Source organism: Balaenoptera physalus (assembly GCF_965194825.1).
Source record: "Balaenoptera physalus genome assembly, chromosome: 6".
In the NCBI taxonomy this organism is placed as follows: Eukaryota; Metazoa; Chordata; class Mammalia; order Artiodactyla; family Balaenopteridae; genus Balaenoptera; species Balaenoptera physalus.
Window position 1 is genome coordinate 55585251 of NC_138885.1, and position 15155 is coordinate 55600405.

General features: G+C 33.2%; 1 protein-coding gene across 8 annotated transcripts in view; it reads left to right on the forward strand.

Annotated features, from left to right (window-relative positions):
- TANK (TRAF family member associated NFKB activator) overlaps window positions 1-15155 on the forward strand; it is a 75024-nt gene that overhangs the window by 27298 nt on the left and 32571 nt on the right. For 5 of the 8 annotated variants that reach the window (XR_014264639.1, XM_082465132.1, XM_082465136.1 and 2 more), the window contains 2 exons: window positions 13044-13155; window positions 14281-14399. Coding sequence is in view for 7 of the 8 variants with exons in the window: in XM_082465132.1 (XP_082321258.1) it covers window positions 13044-13155; window positions 14281-14399 (231 nt within the window). In the remaining variant the exon portion in view is untranslated. Of the gene's footprint in view, window positions 1-9839; window positions 9930-13043; window positions 13156-14280; window positions 14400-15155 lie in introns of those variants that run through there. The other 3 variants (XM_082465135.1, XM_082465138.1, XM_082465137.1) reach the window with 2 other exon arrangements.

Consider the following 15155-nt stretch of genomic DNA (forward strand, 5'->3'; position numbering starts at 1 on the left):
TCACTTTCAACACTTCCATTAATGGATAGAACAACCAGACAAAGATGATCAATAAGGAAATAGAAGACTTGAACAACATCATGGACTGATTGGAAATAGCAGACATATACAGAATATTCCACCCAGCAGTAGTAGAATTCACATGTTTTTCAAGTTAACATGAAATATTCTCTAAGACCATATTTTAAGCCATTAAAAAGGCACATAAATTTTAAAAGATTGAAATCATACAAAGTGTCTTTTCTAATCACAGTGGAATGAAACTAGAAATCAATGGCAGAAGGAAAACTAAGAAATTCACAAGTATGTGGAAATTAAATAACACACTCTTAAATAACCAATGGGTCAGAGAAAAAAATCATAAGGGAAATTAGAAAATATCTTGGAGACAAATGAAAATGAAAGCACAACATACCAAAACTTATGGGATGCAGTGAAAGCAGTGCTGAAAGGGTGAAGAAAGATCACAAATCAGTAACCTAACTTTACACCTTAAGAAACTAAAAAAAGAACAAAATAAACCCAAAGCTACCAGAAAGAAGGAAATAGTAAAGATTAGAGCAATGATAAACAAAATAGAGACTAGAAACTAATAAAGCCAATGAAACCAAGAATCGGTTCTTCTAAAAGATCAACAAAATTGACAAATCTTTAGCCAAATTGATTAAGAAAAAGAAGACTCAAATAACTAAAATCAGAAATGAAATAGGGGACAATACTACCAATTTTACAGAAATAAAAAGAATTCCAAAAGTACTATGAACAATTGTACACCAACAAATTAGATAACCTAGATAAAATCGACAAATTCCTAGAAACACACAACCTACCAAGACTGGAACATGGAGAAATAGAAAATCTGAATAGACCTATATCTAGTAAAGAGGTTGAAACAGTAACCAAAAAGTTTACAACAAAGAAAGCCCAGAACTTAATGGCTTCCCTGGTGATTTCTACCAAACATTCAAAGAAGAGTTAACACCAAACCTTCCCACACTCTTCCAAAATATTGATCAAGATGGAACACTTTCCTAACTCAGTTCTATGAAGCCAGCAACCCTAATCCCAAAGCCAGACAAAGGCACTACAAGAAAACTACAGGCTGATATGTCTTATGAATATTAATACAAAAATCCTCAACAAAATACTAGCAAACGAAATTCAACAGCATTTTAAGAGGATTATACACCTTGACCGAGTGCGATTTATTCCTGCAATGCAAGGATGGTCAAGTCAATCAATGTAATCAAAATCAGTCAATGTAATACACCACTTTAACAGAATGAAGAGGGGGACAAAAACCACACGATCATCTCAATTGATGCAGAAGAATTGATAACACCTTTTTTTTAATAAAAGTGCTCAACAAACTAGGACTAGAAGGAAACTATTGCAACGTAATAAAGGCCATATATGAAAAACCCACAGCTAACATAATACTCCATGGCGAAAGACTGAAAGCTTTTTCTCTGAGATCAGGAACAAGACAAGGATGCCTGCTTTCACTACTTCTATTCAACATAGGACTGTAAGTCCTACCCAAAGCAATTAGGCAAGAAAAGCAATATCCAAATTGGAAAGGGAGAAGAAAAATTATCTCCATTTGTTTGCAGATTACTTGATCCTGTATGTAGAAAACCCGAAAGATTCCATCAAATAAACTAGTAGAACTAATAAACAAATTCAGCAAAGTTGTAGGGTACAAAGTCAACACTCAGAAATCATTAACATTAAACAAACTGAAAAGGAAATTAAGAAAATTCAATTTAAAATAGTATCAAAATGAATAATATACTTAAGAATAAACTTAACCAAGTAGGCGACAGACTTACACACTGAAAACTACAAAATGTTGCTGAAAGAAATTAAAAGAAGAGGGAGTTCCCTGGTGGCTTAGTTGTTAGGATTCCAGGCTTTCACTGCAGTGGCCCGGTTCAATCCCTGGTCGGGGAACTGAGATCCTGCAAGCTGCACAGAGCAGCCAGAAGAAAAAAAAATTAAAAGGAGAAACATATGGGGGAAAGTCTGTGTTCTTGGTTGGACCCTTACCTTTCACCATATACAAATTAACTTAAACCTGATCAAAGACCTAAATGCAAGAGCTACCATAAAACTCTTAGAAGAAGTCATAGAAGGAGAGCTTCATGACATTGGGTTTGGCAATGACTTCTTAGATATGACACCAAAAGCACAGACAACAAAAGAAAAATTAGATAAGTTGGACTTCATCTAAATTAAAACTTTTGTGCATCAAAGGACGCTATCGACAGAGTGAAAGGCAACCCAAGGAATGGGCGAAGATAATTGCAAATCATTTATCTGATAAAGGATTGATATTTAGAATATATAAAGAACTCCTACTCTCAACAACAAAAAACAACGTGATTAAAAAATAGGCAAAGGACTTGAATAGACATTCTCCAAAGAAGTTAAAACAAATGACCAATAGCACATGAAAAGATGCTCGACATCATTGGGGAAATGCAAGTTAAAACCACAGTAAGACACCACTTTGTACCCATTGGGATGGCTATTATAAAAAATAAAATTAAAAAAAAAACCCCAAAATCAGTATTGGTGAGGATGTGGGGTAATTAGAACTCTTGTACATTGCTGATGGGAATGTAAAATAGTGTATCCACTGTGGAAAATAAATGATGTTTCTTCTAAACAAAACATAGGATTACCATATAATCTAGCAATTCCACTTCTGGGTATATACCCAAATGAACTGAAAGCAGGGATTCAAAGAGATATTTGTATGCCCATGTTCATAGCAGCCTTATTTAGAGGCCAAAAGGTGGAAGCAACCCAAGTGCCCCTCAATGGATGAATAGATAAACAAAATGTGGTATATACATACAATGGATAGACTAGTTGGATTCAGAGAGACAGAAAGTAGTAGGGTGGTTCCTAGAGACTGGGGGAAGGGAGTGGGGAATTAGTGTTTAAAAGGACAGATTTTCAGTTGGGGAAGATGAAAAAATTCTGGAGATGGATGGTGTGATGGTTGCACAACAATGTAAGTGTACTTAATGCCACAGAACTGTACACTTAAAAATGGTTAAAATGGCAAATTTTATGTTACATATATTTTACCACAACTTTCAAAAAATCTATTACCAAAAAACAAAAATCAGTGTAGCCTAGATTCTCCTACTATCGATGTTTTATTGCTGTTCACCTGTCATTCATCAGTTTGTACAGATTCGCCTGCCTTTTACCACTTAGCTGTCCATACTCCAAGTCAGTTCTTCTCACAGCATTTCTTCTAGTTCACTGCAGTTTAAGACTCAGAAGCTCCTTTTTGAAGTCAGTGTGCTACATCCATTTAAGAACATTCTGTCAAGCAAAGACATCTGAGTATTCCAAATCAATAAAGGAGACAAAGACAAATAAGGCAGGTAAGTGATTTTTTTTAATACTATTGGCCAAAATTACAAAAGCAGCACATGCTTATTGAAAAAAATGCAAATAATGCAAGATACACAGAATATAAAGTGATGGTCCTCTCCCTCACTTCCCAGAGGTAGTCATTGTTAGTAATATATGTATATCCTTCCAGAATATGTGAATCATGTTTTTTCAAAAATGGAGTTATGCTAATTTGAAAAAGGTTTTAAATTTTTTAAAATGTCTTTATCTTCACCATCATCATCACTAAGATTTATTGAGGCTTACGTTTGCCAAAGTGCTTTACAGTCATCTGATTTAATCATTATACAGCTCTTATGAGGAAGAATTATCTTTCATATGAGGAAACTGAAGTACAAAAAGGGTGAAATAACTTGCCCATAACCACATCACTAATAAGTAGTAGAACTATGATTTGAAAAAAAAAAATTGCTTGACCACAGATTTCATGTCTATGACTTCTTTGCCTAAAATCATCCATAGTCTTTCAAGTTCACACATACAGAACTACCTCATTCCATCTAATAACTGATCATATCTCTTGTACTACCTCTTACTTAAAGCGCTGTTTTTCTTTAACATTTCAGACACCATATTTGATTTTTCTCATTCCTTTTTGGGTTGCATTTCCTCATTCTTCTCTGTAGGTTTATTCTCTACTACCAGGTCACTAAACATTAGACTTATTCAAGGCCTTCTTTGCATCTTACTTTATATTCTTGTATGAGCTATTTCATCTTCTCCTGTGGCTTCAAATACCTATGACAGTGACTCCTAAATTTATCTCCCTACTCCAGATTTACCCTCTGAGCTCTAGACCCATATATCTTATTGTCACTTGGAAGGCACATTAAACTGAATGTCAGACCTGAACTTATATATCCACTATTTTTTTCCCACCTATACCATATTAATAGAGTAATGAGTTTTATAAGGTACTGTGTGGAATAATACTGCCTTTTATCCTAAATTACCTCACTTAAATTTCAAAGGATGATCCTTCATACTGCTACTAATACCCTACTATTGATCATCAAGTATATTTACTTTCCCTGGCCCCTAAGAGGTGTTCTTCTCTATACCAAATTTTCCATTGTTACATCTAGGCACACCTACCACCATGACATTAAATTGTTTGTCTTAGAACCTCTCGTCTATAAGAAAACATGAATATTTTTAGCTCTTCCTTACAGTATAGCCTTTATTCTAGACCATAAAAAAAATGTCAGGTAATCCCAGAAAATACTGAACGAATTGTATCCTTTTCCCTCCTTCAATCCTTAAATTCATATTACTTCAGAAAGCAGAAAGGAGAATTAACTTTTTATGAATGAGCACATTTTACAAGAGTCACATACTTTATATGTAAATACTCCCAGCCCTACAAAGTTGGCATTGTTAACCCCGTTTTTAAATGAAGAAACTGAGACTCTCAGAAATAAGTTAATTTTTTAACATAAGTGGCAGAATCTATACTGAAACAGTTTATCTGACTCAAAAGTCCATATTCATTATACTAACCTAGTTAAATCACAGCCCATTCCAAGTTTTCAAACTGTTTTCTTCCCATTGCTATAAATAACCAAATATAATCTTCCCTATCCTTGGATAAATCCTTACTTTGTGATTTATACATCTCTTACTAAGAGAGGCTAGAGTATAAAGTTTGCCATTCATATTTCTTTTATTCATCCTACAAATAATTTATGATGTTTCAGGAACATAATAAATGCTAGGGATTCAAAGATACATAAAACATAAAATGTACCTTTTAAAGGATTCACAGTCTAAGATGGCTTATTCTGTTTCTTGCTTTGTATAAGCACTTACGTATAGCCAGACTAAAAGGTCTTCTGACTGTTGCAAAGTAGAGGAATATTTTAATCACAGTAGCCCCTGACATAAACAACTTTTAATGTGCTTAAAGAATAAGAGAAGAGATTATTATATAGGGCAGTGGTAGAGTTGGCTTGGCCCCTGAATTTTGCGCAGATAGAATAAGCTATTGTTACAAAGAGATCAGGAAATACCATGCTTAAATAAGATAGAAGTTTATTTCTCTCTCATGTAACAGTCCAGAAGTGAGTAGCCAGGGCTAGTCAGGCAGCTCATTCACCCCTAAATTACAGTTTCCCTCTCTGGAATCACAGTGGCTGCTCTACTTGTTATCATTTCCCTGCCAGTAAGAAGAGAGAGAAGTGGGGAAGAGCAAACAACTTCCTTTTAATGATGTAGTCCAGAATTTGGACAGGTCACTTCTGTTCATACCCTGTTAGCCAGAACTTAGTTACATGGTCACACCTAGTAGTGGGGAAGGCCAGTAAATATATTCTCTAGCTGGATGATCATGTGCCCACTTAAAAGTCTATATTACTAAAAGAAAGAATGAGAATGCATATGTGGTAATAATTAGCAGTCTTTGCCATATCTTGTGACTGACTAGTTAAGTTGCCTAGGGAGTTTCAAATATCACAAGATTCCACAGTGTGGAATTAAATATTAAATCAGTTTTATTATACCAAGTGGCTTGTCACTCATTTCTGCCACTGTCTTGTGGGAGAAACCAAATATATTTTTAAAAGACGTAAGTACCCTCTATTGTTTCTTTGACCAAGAGAAGAATCAGTAATAAAGTAATAAAAACATCTGAAAATTTAAAAACTGATTGCCAATTTAAAAGTCAGATTACCATATTCATAAATGATTGTTACAGAAAACTTCCTGCATTTGATCTGCTTGTCCCCAGAGCCTTTGTATTATGTAATCAGAAAATATCTGCTTGTTGAGAAAAGAAGTATTTGTCTCTTCTTGCCCAGTTCTTGATTAAAAGAGAAAAATCTACAATAACTTGTATAGAAAGGAAGAAATTTTCTTAATTCTAAAATAGTTCAGATGCTGTGCTATAAACTGCTTTTTCTATGTACTGATAAGTAAGGTGAAGGATATAAAATATTTCAAATCATCCTGTGTGCTAAGCAAAGAGCCTTATTGACTAACCAGTGGGTATAAGGTGAAAACCTCAAATAAGACTAAATTTATGCCGTCTTTTTATCATAAATTACAGATCTAAATGTTTTTCTGACAATAAATGTAAAGCCATAAGGATTGTGTTGTCAGATTCCTTTATTCTAGAGCTAGTCTTGACCCATGTGAAATGTAAACTCTCAAGGCTTATGTTACCTATAAAAGCTTGTAAAACATGTTTTAAAGGAATGCATAAAGGCGTAACATGCCTTTATTTTACGTACTACTTTATTTTAAAATGTCTTTACTTTCACTTAAGATGTGAGTGGCCTCATTATTGTGTACTACTCTTCCTTTTTTCCTTTCTTTGCTCCTCAAAGCATTTATCTTGGTGTAAAGTGTCGGTAGGAATAAAGTAGTTCACTCTTTTTTTTTTCTACTGAAGCTACTGGTATTAGAATAAAGGTGCTTCTGGCTGTTTCTGATCGAAGCCTTATTTCTTCTATTGTACATTGTGAGTACTTTGCCATAAATTTGTTTTCCACCTATTAGAATTTAAAATGTTTGTATCCTTTGTTCCAGGTCTTAATTTTCAGAAATATGTCCTGTCAAAACTTTTAGGCAGGTATGCTAGGATATATATTCAAGAAGATTCATTAATAATTAGGAACATTTAAATTATGATACCCATTCAAAGATTATTTTGAGCACCTACTCAATGTATTGTATCAGGAACTGCTCTAAGTTACTGGGTCTACAATGAGCAGCAGAAATGCTCCCTACTTCATGAAATGGTGGCACAGACTAGTTAGGCAGAGACTAGTCAAACAATCCTGTAAATGTAAAGCTTCAAACTCTGATAAGTATTAGGAAGAAAAGTAAACTGCTTTTAAAATATCTATCAGGAATTTGACCTAATTTAGAGAAGACAATTTTTATGAAGTGATTGTAAAGAGCAGTTAGGCTGTTGCAGTAGTTCATTAATGTTTGCTGCTTGAACTGTTACGTCTACATTGGAAATGAACAAGTGGATAGATTTGAGAGTATTTAAGATTAAAATTGACACTTGGTGGTGGATTGGCAATAGAACAAGTAAATGTCAAGGATGGTTATAGCTTTCTGGATAAATAGCGGTGCCATGTATTGAGAGAAGGAATACTAGAAAAGGACTGATTTGGTGGGGTTGCGGGGGGGTTGAGGGGTTTGTTAGTTGGAGGGAGGAGATCATCGAATTTGAGTAAGTAAAATCTGAAATGCTTTTTCAGTAGCACTTAGCCGCATAGATATAGAGTTCAAAGGAGGGTTCTGCTAGAAGGAGAATTTGAAAGTCTGGGAAATAACCAACCACTGGGAATGAGATTGCCTGAAGGGAGAATATATAGCAAAAGAGGACCTTGGTAGAGCTAGATAGACTCACATGAGTCTAGCCATGGTGCTTATTTAGGGACTTGGGCATTGTGGTCAGGCAAACCTGTATTCAAATCCCAGCTCTACTACCTACTACCTACTGAGAAACCTTGAGCAGGTTATTTTGTAACTCTTTGTGCCTCAGTTTTCTCATCTATAACATGTGGGAAATAATCTCAGAAGGTTAGTTTAAGGATTAAGTGAGATAGAGAAAATAAAGCTCTCTAATTTCTGGAGCATAGTAAATAGTGAAATGATCATATGATGATAATGTGTTGATGAAAAATTTGGTTGCAGAACAGTTCACATTTTTAAAAGAAGATACATACACATGTACACAGAAGTTTTGAAAGGGCAAATGCCAAAGTGTCAGTAGTAATTACCTCTGAGGAGGAAAGGAGAGCAAAGTAAAGGAAGAGACTGTCACTTTTACTTTGTACATATCTGGGGTTTTGTTATGGTGGTGATGGTGGACATTTTGTTGTTTTTTGCATTGTTTTCAACTAATGTGCTACTTTTGTAGTTTTTAACGACAATTTTGTTTCTTAATTATTTCTGAGCCTATTTTGTCTCTTTGTAAACTTTGAACAACCAGAGTTTGTTTTTTGGCTTGACAGAATGTTTTTGGTTCAATGGAGATACCACACTGATTTCTTGAAGAGAAGCTTCTGAGTCCTAGATTACAGTGAACTAGAAGGACTGAGAAACTGGCTTAGAGCATGGGGTGGTTGTGTGGTAAGTCTGGTGACAAATTGCCTATGTACAGTGATAATCAGAGCTTTAGTTAATGGACATATGCACTACATGCTATAGTAATACATATTATGTGGAAACGTTGTTCATTATTACAGGAAAGTAACTAATGTTTGCAGAGAGCTTATTATGTGCCATAATAAGCAATCTCCTTCAATTCTGTAAGTAAGTATTATTTTCATTTCAAAGTGAAAGAAACCAAGGCTCAAAGAAGCTGAATAAATTAAACAGGACCAAAATGCAATATTGTAAAATAAAAATAGTTTACCATTTGGCATGCAGAGAAATTGGTGACAGCACTGTCACTTAATAGTAGATAATCAGATTGATAATCTGATCTGTCAAATTGCAGATCTCCTAGGTAAGTCTTGGTATCAGGAAGGTGGGAGAGGGCAGGGTTTATAACTCCCTAGTTATAGGAGAATATAGCAGAGAATGGTTTAGCAATGAGCTGTGTAAACCAGATCTCCGAGTTGCTAATCCTATACTGTCTCTTTTTTTTTTTTAACCTAAAATTGAAGTTGGTTTTTAGTTTACCAAAGTTTCAAGATAAGACAATTAGTTTGTGTCTGAAGTGTTATGTATTGGAATAATTAATATTTAATTATCTTCCTTCATGAACTGTGGAGCTCCCCATTGAGAGCTTTTGTGGTAGCCAAGCAAATCCTTCAATAAAGCTTTTGTTCTCTTTGTTAATCTTGGAACAGTTTGAAAGGTTTTTAAACCAAGGCTTTTTCTTTTAATCCATTCAATATTTACTAAAATTTTTACTCTTTTTATACTTAGAGGAAAAGAATGGTATTTCTGAATATTGGTATTAGTTCTTGAGGATGAGAAGAGATAATGTTTGACCTATTTAGAGGATTATGGATGACTTAAGGACACTTGAACTTTTTTTGCCATTTAGGAAATACGTGCTTTGGAAAATATGAAAAATGAGAATTTTTAGTATCAGCAGTAGAAAAAAATTCAATTTATAGAACTCTATATTAATATTTATGAAACCCATGAAAACTTGAGCAGCTGTATGTCCAAACTTATAGAGACTATGCTGCCTTAGTTTTGAAGATGGATTGAAATTTTGCCTGGATAAAGGAACATTTCTTAAGATAAGCTTTTTGCTTTATTTATGATAGTCGAGAGTATGTATGGACAACCATTTTTAGTAAATTCAAGATGTGTACTGTATTTAATCACCATTGTTTTAAGTTTTGCTTTTGAACACTGAGAAAGAATACGAAGTACATTCTGGCACCAAGTACCTAAGTACCTGTTTACCTCTTTAGATGCTGGTAGACCACTTGTTTTGCTAGTCTTTGGAACTGGAAGGAGTGTCAAATACACAGAAGCCAGAGTCATCTCGGCCAGATGGTGTTTGATACAGATGGATGGTTAGTTGTCATGCAGAACTCCTAGTTGGTAACTTGTTGCTGCCATCTGACTCAAAGAATCATTCACACACACTGGCTGTCAAAAGCATCTTCTCTTCTGTCTGTTTTAGCTGTCATGTCTGTGCTCTGTACAGAAGTGTTGACAAGACATTGCTGTTGTACATTTTCAATGTGGTTGTTAGTGATTTTTCTGTTTTGTGGGGTCTTTGGTAGCGCTGGAATGTACTTGCTTTGTAATTGTACTGGTTTTTTTTAAAAATACTGTGACAGTGCAACAATTATCTGACCTTTTAAAAGGACTTTTCAGATAGTAAGTTTGTTAACATCTGTTCAGTGAACAAAAGCATTTACTAAAAAGAAAAAAAAAACCAAACTTCTTGTTCCTGTTAGTTTCCAAACATAGCAAGTAAACTGAATTCTGCTGATTATTTCCCAGTTTGATACAGTATCCTCTTCTGGACTTCCCCTCTCATAGTCTTGTGGTCAGAAGCTTTATACTATTTTCTAAATATGTATTTTCTCTTCTTGAATTAGTACGTTTTTTTCTGATAGTATAAGCTTCCCTTTTTTTCCAAAAAAAGAAAAAGAAAATCTTCAGACATGGCCTATTTTTTTTGCATCCGTCTTCTGAAACTTAATTTCCTTTTGTCTTATTTACCTACTGACCTACTGTCTCTATTTTTCCTATTTTCCTTATAGAAATGTAAGCAAAACCTTATCTCCATTCCTTCAGGTTACTTCTGAAGGCATATCTATTTCTCTTATATTTCCTTATAAAACGTAATTAGTTTATTTATTCGACTAATATTGAGCGTCTCAGTGTGTGCCAGGTACTCTGCTGTACTCTGGAGATGGGGTACTCAGGAGAAAATAGTCTCTGCCCTTGAGGAGGTCATAGTCTAAAGGGAAATCATACGTATAAACATTTAGGCTAGACTACTGTAATTGATATAATGTAAGTATGTGGAAAGAACAGTAAAAGAACATGGGTCATTGCTGTTCTATTTCCCCCGCTATACTTCCAGAGTATTGGTTTTTAAATTATTACAGAATTTGCTTAAGTTTATAAAGTACTTTGTTAAGTTGTTTAAGAAATAGTTCAAAACTTCAACTTGAAATTATTGTTGATCTATAGATTTTTTTTTCCAGCTAATGAAAACATTTTCAGCATTATTCATTTATTGTAATGTTATATGCAGATGTGCTAAAGTATGTTTTTAAGCCAGAAACTAGAAGATGAAAATTACCTGGCAGAGGCTTTCTGAGTTGGTTCCAAAAGAAAATACAAGTCATTTGTTTTTTCAGTAAGGTTGGGGAAAAATATATAGTACATGGAGAATGGACTGAGGCTTGCATAACTTATACATTTATTCTGGGCCCGTCTCTAAGTTTTTTGTACTGGTTACTTAATGCTGGATAGTAGAATATATGTAGCTCTCAAAGAATAGTGAAAGAATGGGTAATTTTTCGTTGATATTTATGAAAAGCTTTGAGTTCTTTAGAGAAAGTTCCAGATACACAGAAGTAGATAGTACAGACTGTGATATTAGTGTGTTTGCTGATTCCTCAGCCCCGGTGGCTCTGTGTAGCCAGGTAAATTTAAAGTATTACAGAATTTGCATTAGAGGTTTAAACCCTTCTTACAGTCAACCTACCCACTCTTTCTAGGGGCTTGGATGTAAGTTTATTTAGGAATAAGAAGTCTTATTTGGGGAAGCTTGGCCCTCGACTGGAATTTGGTATCCAAGGTTCTGTTCTCAGACTCCTAGTCATAGGACATATGGTTCAGACAGATTCAAAAGACTCATTCTTTTATTCATAATAATAAAATTTACTCGGATTTTCTTTTAATTGGATTCTTTATTTCTTTTATTTTTTCAATAAGCATGTACTGAATTCCTCCTATGTGTAAGTTACTTTGCAGAGTTCTATGGGAGTATCAAGTTATATGATACTACCCTCAGGCAACATGCAAAGACAACACACCACTTGGGTTATTTACCAGCTTTGTCAGTTACTCATGTTTGAAGTGTAATACTTACAAAATTTCACCTTTTATTTGGGAAAATGTGGTATTTTGCTTTCATTTCTTAAGCTAATTTACTTTGGGAATCTAGGAACAGCTGTGTAATTTATAAAGAACTTTAGGTTTATAGATCTCTGAAAATAATAGAGCTTCATTAATTTTGAACTTTGATTAAGTATCAATTCAAAATCGAATATTTAGTATCTATTGAAGGACAGTCCAAGATTATTAGAACCCCATTTCATATTTCAAGGAATTTACAATTTAGTCATTTATATGTTCTTCTAGTGATAGAAATTGTTAAAGAATTCTCTATTATTTTTTGGTCATATATTTTTCAGACTTTGTGCTAATTTGATAATTGTAATGGAACGTTTTCAAATTTCGGGTTTGCAGCATTTGTATTCTCTAATGCAAACTCCTGTCTTCTTTCATTGCTTAATTCTCACAGCCACTGCAATGAAATAGTGAGGTGAATGGATTAAAAATATAAGGGAAATTGAAGTATTTAAGATATCCACTAGAGATTAACCATGTGTTCTCTTGACTTCTTAAAACTTAATCTTAGAAGTTTCTGATCAATGTAATTTTATAATTTGTACATGTCCCTTTGATTTTCATAGTGTTTTAGCTATAGCTACTTCCTTTGTGTTTTTGTACTCTAAAAGTAAATTCAAAAGTGTGTTTATTTAAAAGACATGAAATCTTCACTTTTTAAAGTTAGTGGGTATTTTTATAGAATAACTTTAATATAATATCCATTTTGTCATTCATGCTTTTTTTTATTATTAAGGATTAAATTCTAAATAATAATTTTTATCCAAGAAACTATACATTGAACTCTTAACTGAAATTTCTTTAATTAGGAAGATTTTTAAAATTTTACAGTGTTTAAAGCATTTTAAATCACTTATGTTTGTAATGATTATAAATGCATTATTGGATCCTATTTTTAGCTCATAAATAAATGCTCCAGTACCTGGGAAATGGCAATATGGGTAACTCATATCTATATGTAATTATTAAGGGACAGTAAATATATGTACATGTCTGTCAGTAAATATCAGGCTAACTGGTTTTTATGTCAGCAGACTGAGAACTATGAGCAGAGAATACGTGAGCAACAGGAACAGCTGTCCCTTCAACAAACTATTATTGACAAGCTACAATCACAGTTACTTCTTGTGAATTCCAGTCGAGGTATGTTCATGTTAAATTTTTATTTATTTCTTAAACCTCTGGGAGAAAAGAAAGATGGAAGTGAAGTTTTTCTATTTTATTTCTCCATTGTTTCTCAGTAGTTCTGATATTTTAATAACTGTGGTACAGTTACGTTTATTTAAGAAATGAACAGTTGCAGGAAATGGGAAAATGGACATTCACATATATTATCTGGTGGAACTCTTAAGTTGATAAAACTTCCTAGAAGACAGTTTGTCAATAAATAGCAAAAGCTTTTAAAATGTCTGTGCCTTTTAAACCAAAAATTCAAGTCCTAAGAATATATCATAAGAAAATATTTCTTTAAGTACTCAAGGTATATATGCAAGGATGCTCATCACAGTATAATTTCTAATAATGGAAAACTAGAAATAAATAAATGTTCAACAGTTAAATTACAGTCATTTGTGTAGTGAACAGCTATGTAGCCAAGAAAAGTGTTAACAGATGTTCAGTTATAAACATGAGACATATTCATGATATATAGCAAACTGAGCAAAGCAAGATAAAAAATAAATGTAATTTTATCTATGCAAAAAAAAAAAAAGGTTCTTTTGTGAATTTATGTGTATTGGAAAAGAAAAATTCTGATAAAATATAAACCAAAATGTTAACAGGAATAATTCATAGATAATAAAAACTGTGGGTAGCTTTTATTTTTTTAATTCTTTTCAGCATGTCTGCATTTTCTAATTTTTTAATAATAAGCATAGAGTATTATGCAAATAATTATCATAAACAAGAAATGCATACCTGAAAATATGACTTAAATAAAAGTTTAATTACATTGCTGATGATAACATACAAAGAACATACTTCTAGTTTTCTAAATTCTACATATTTTATATACTACTGATATTGGAAGAGTAGGGGTTTTGTGTGTTTAGTGGGAATGAAAGTAAAAAAATATTAATCAAATATGCCAAAATCTAAATGGGCAAATCTAAATTGTCAAAGTAACTATTATCTAAAGAATTTTTAAAATTCATAGTTTAAAATCTCTACTCTAAAGTTAGGGGTTTGGGTTTGTATTCTTTTTACTTTTCCAGGTGGTACCAAAAACAAGGATTTCCCACTTATTCCTAAGAGGTTTTTGTCTTACAGATAACAGTTATGGCTGTGTTCCCCTGCTTGAAGACAGTGAAGCAAGGAAGAATAATTTGACTCTTGATCAGCCACATGATAAAGTAAAATCACGAATACCAAAAGAAAAAGAATCAAAGGTAGACTGCGCTGCCGGTTTATTCCCTAAAGGAAATAAATGAGAAGTCGGGCTTCTTGAATTATTTAGTCAGTATTCTATCACATTTGAGATGGGCAGGAATGGTGGAGAAAGTGGATAAGATTCTTTTCAACCCTAACACTGCTATTGCAAGAATCAAAATTTAAATGGTGGTACATAACACATTTTCCCCATTTTATTTTCCTGAAATGGATCCACCACTGGAATTCTAAACAGAAGTTATTTATATACAAACAAGTAACTTACATGTTCCTAAATATATTTGAAGCAGTATTTCCAAGTAAAATAAATACTTAAATTTCCTGTTTCCTAGTATTCTCTTTTCTATCTCACAGGTGTTTACCAGAGAAATAAAAGATTTTACACAGAAAGAAATAAGATAGTAAGACAGAGATGATTCTGGGCTAGAAAATAGCATTCTAGTTTTTTCATTTGCCTGTGCTTAATTAAAAAACAAAATCCGCCTAACTAGCTTAAGCAAAAGTCTTCATTGAGGCAATATAAAAAGGAATATTGCATATCTGCAGAGAGATGTGTACAAAGATGTTAATGGTACATTGGTTAGAAACAACCTAAACATCTGTCAGTAGCAGAATGGTACATCTTCACAATTAAACATTTTAGAAAAATTAAACTAAATATTTATATATTAATATACCTAGATTTCAAAAGCAGTGTTGAGTAAAAAATGGAAATTACAAAATGAAAAAATGGGAATAATTTATTTAGATTTTTT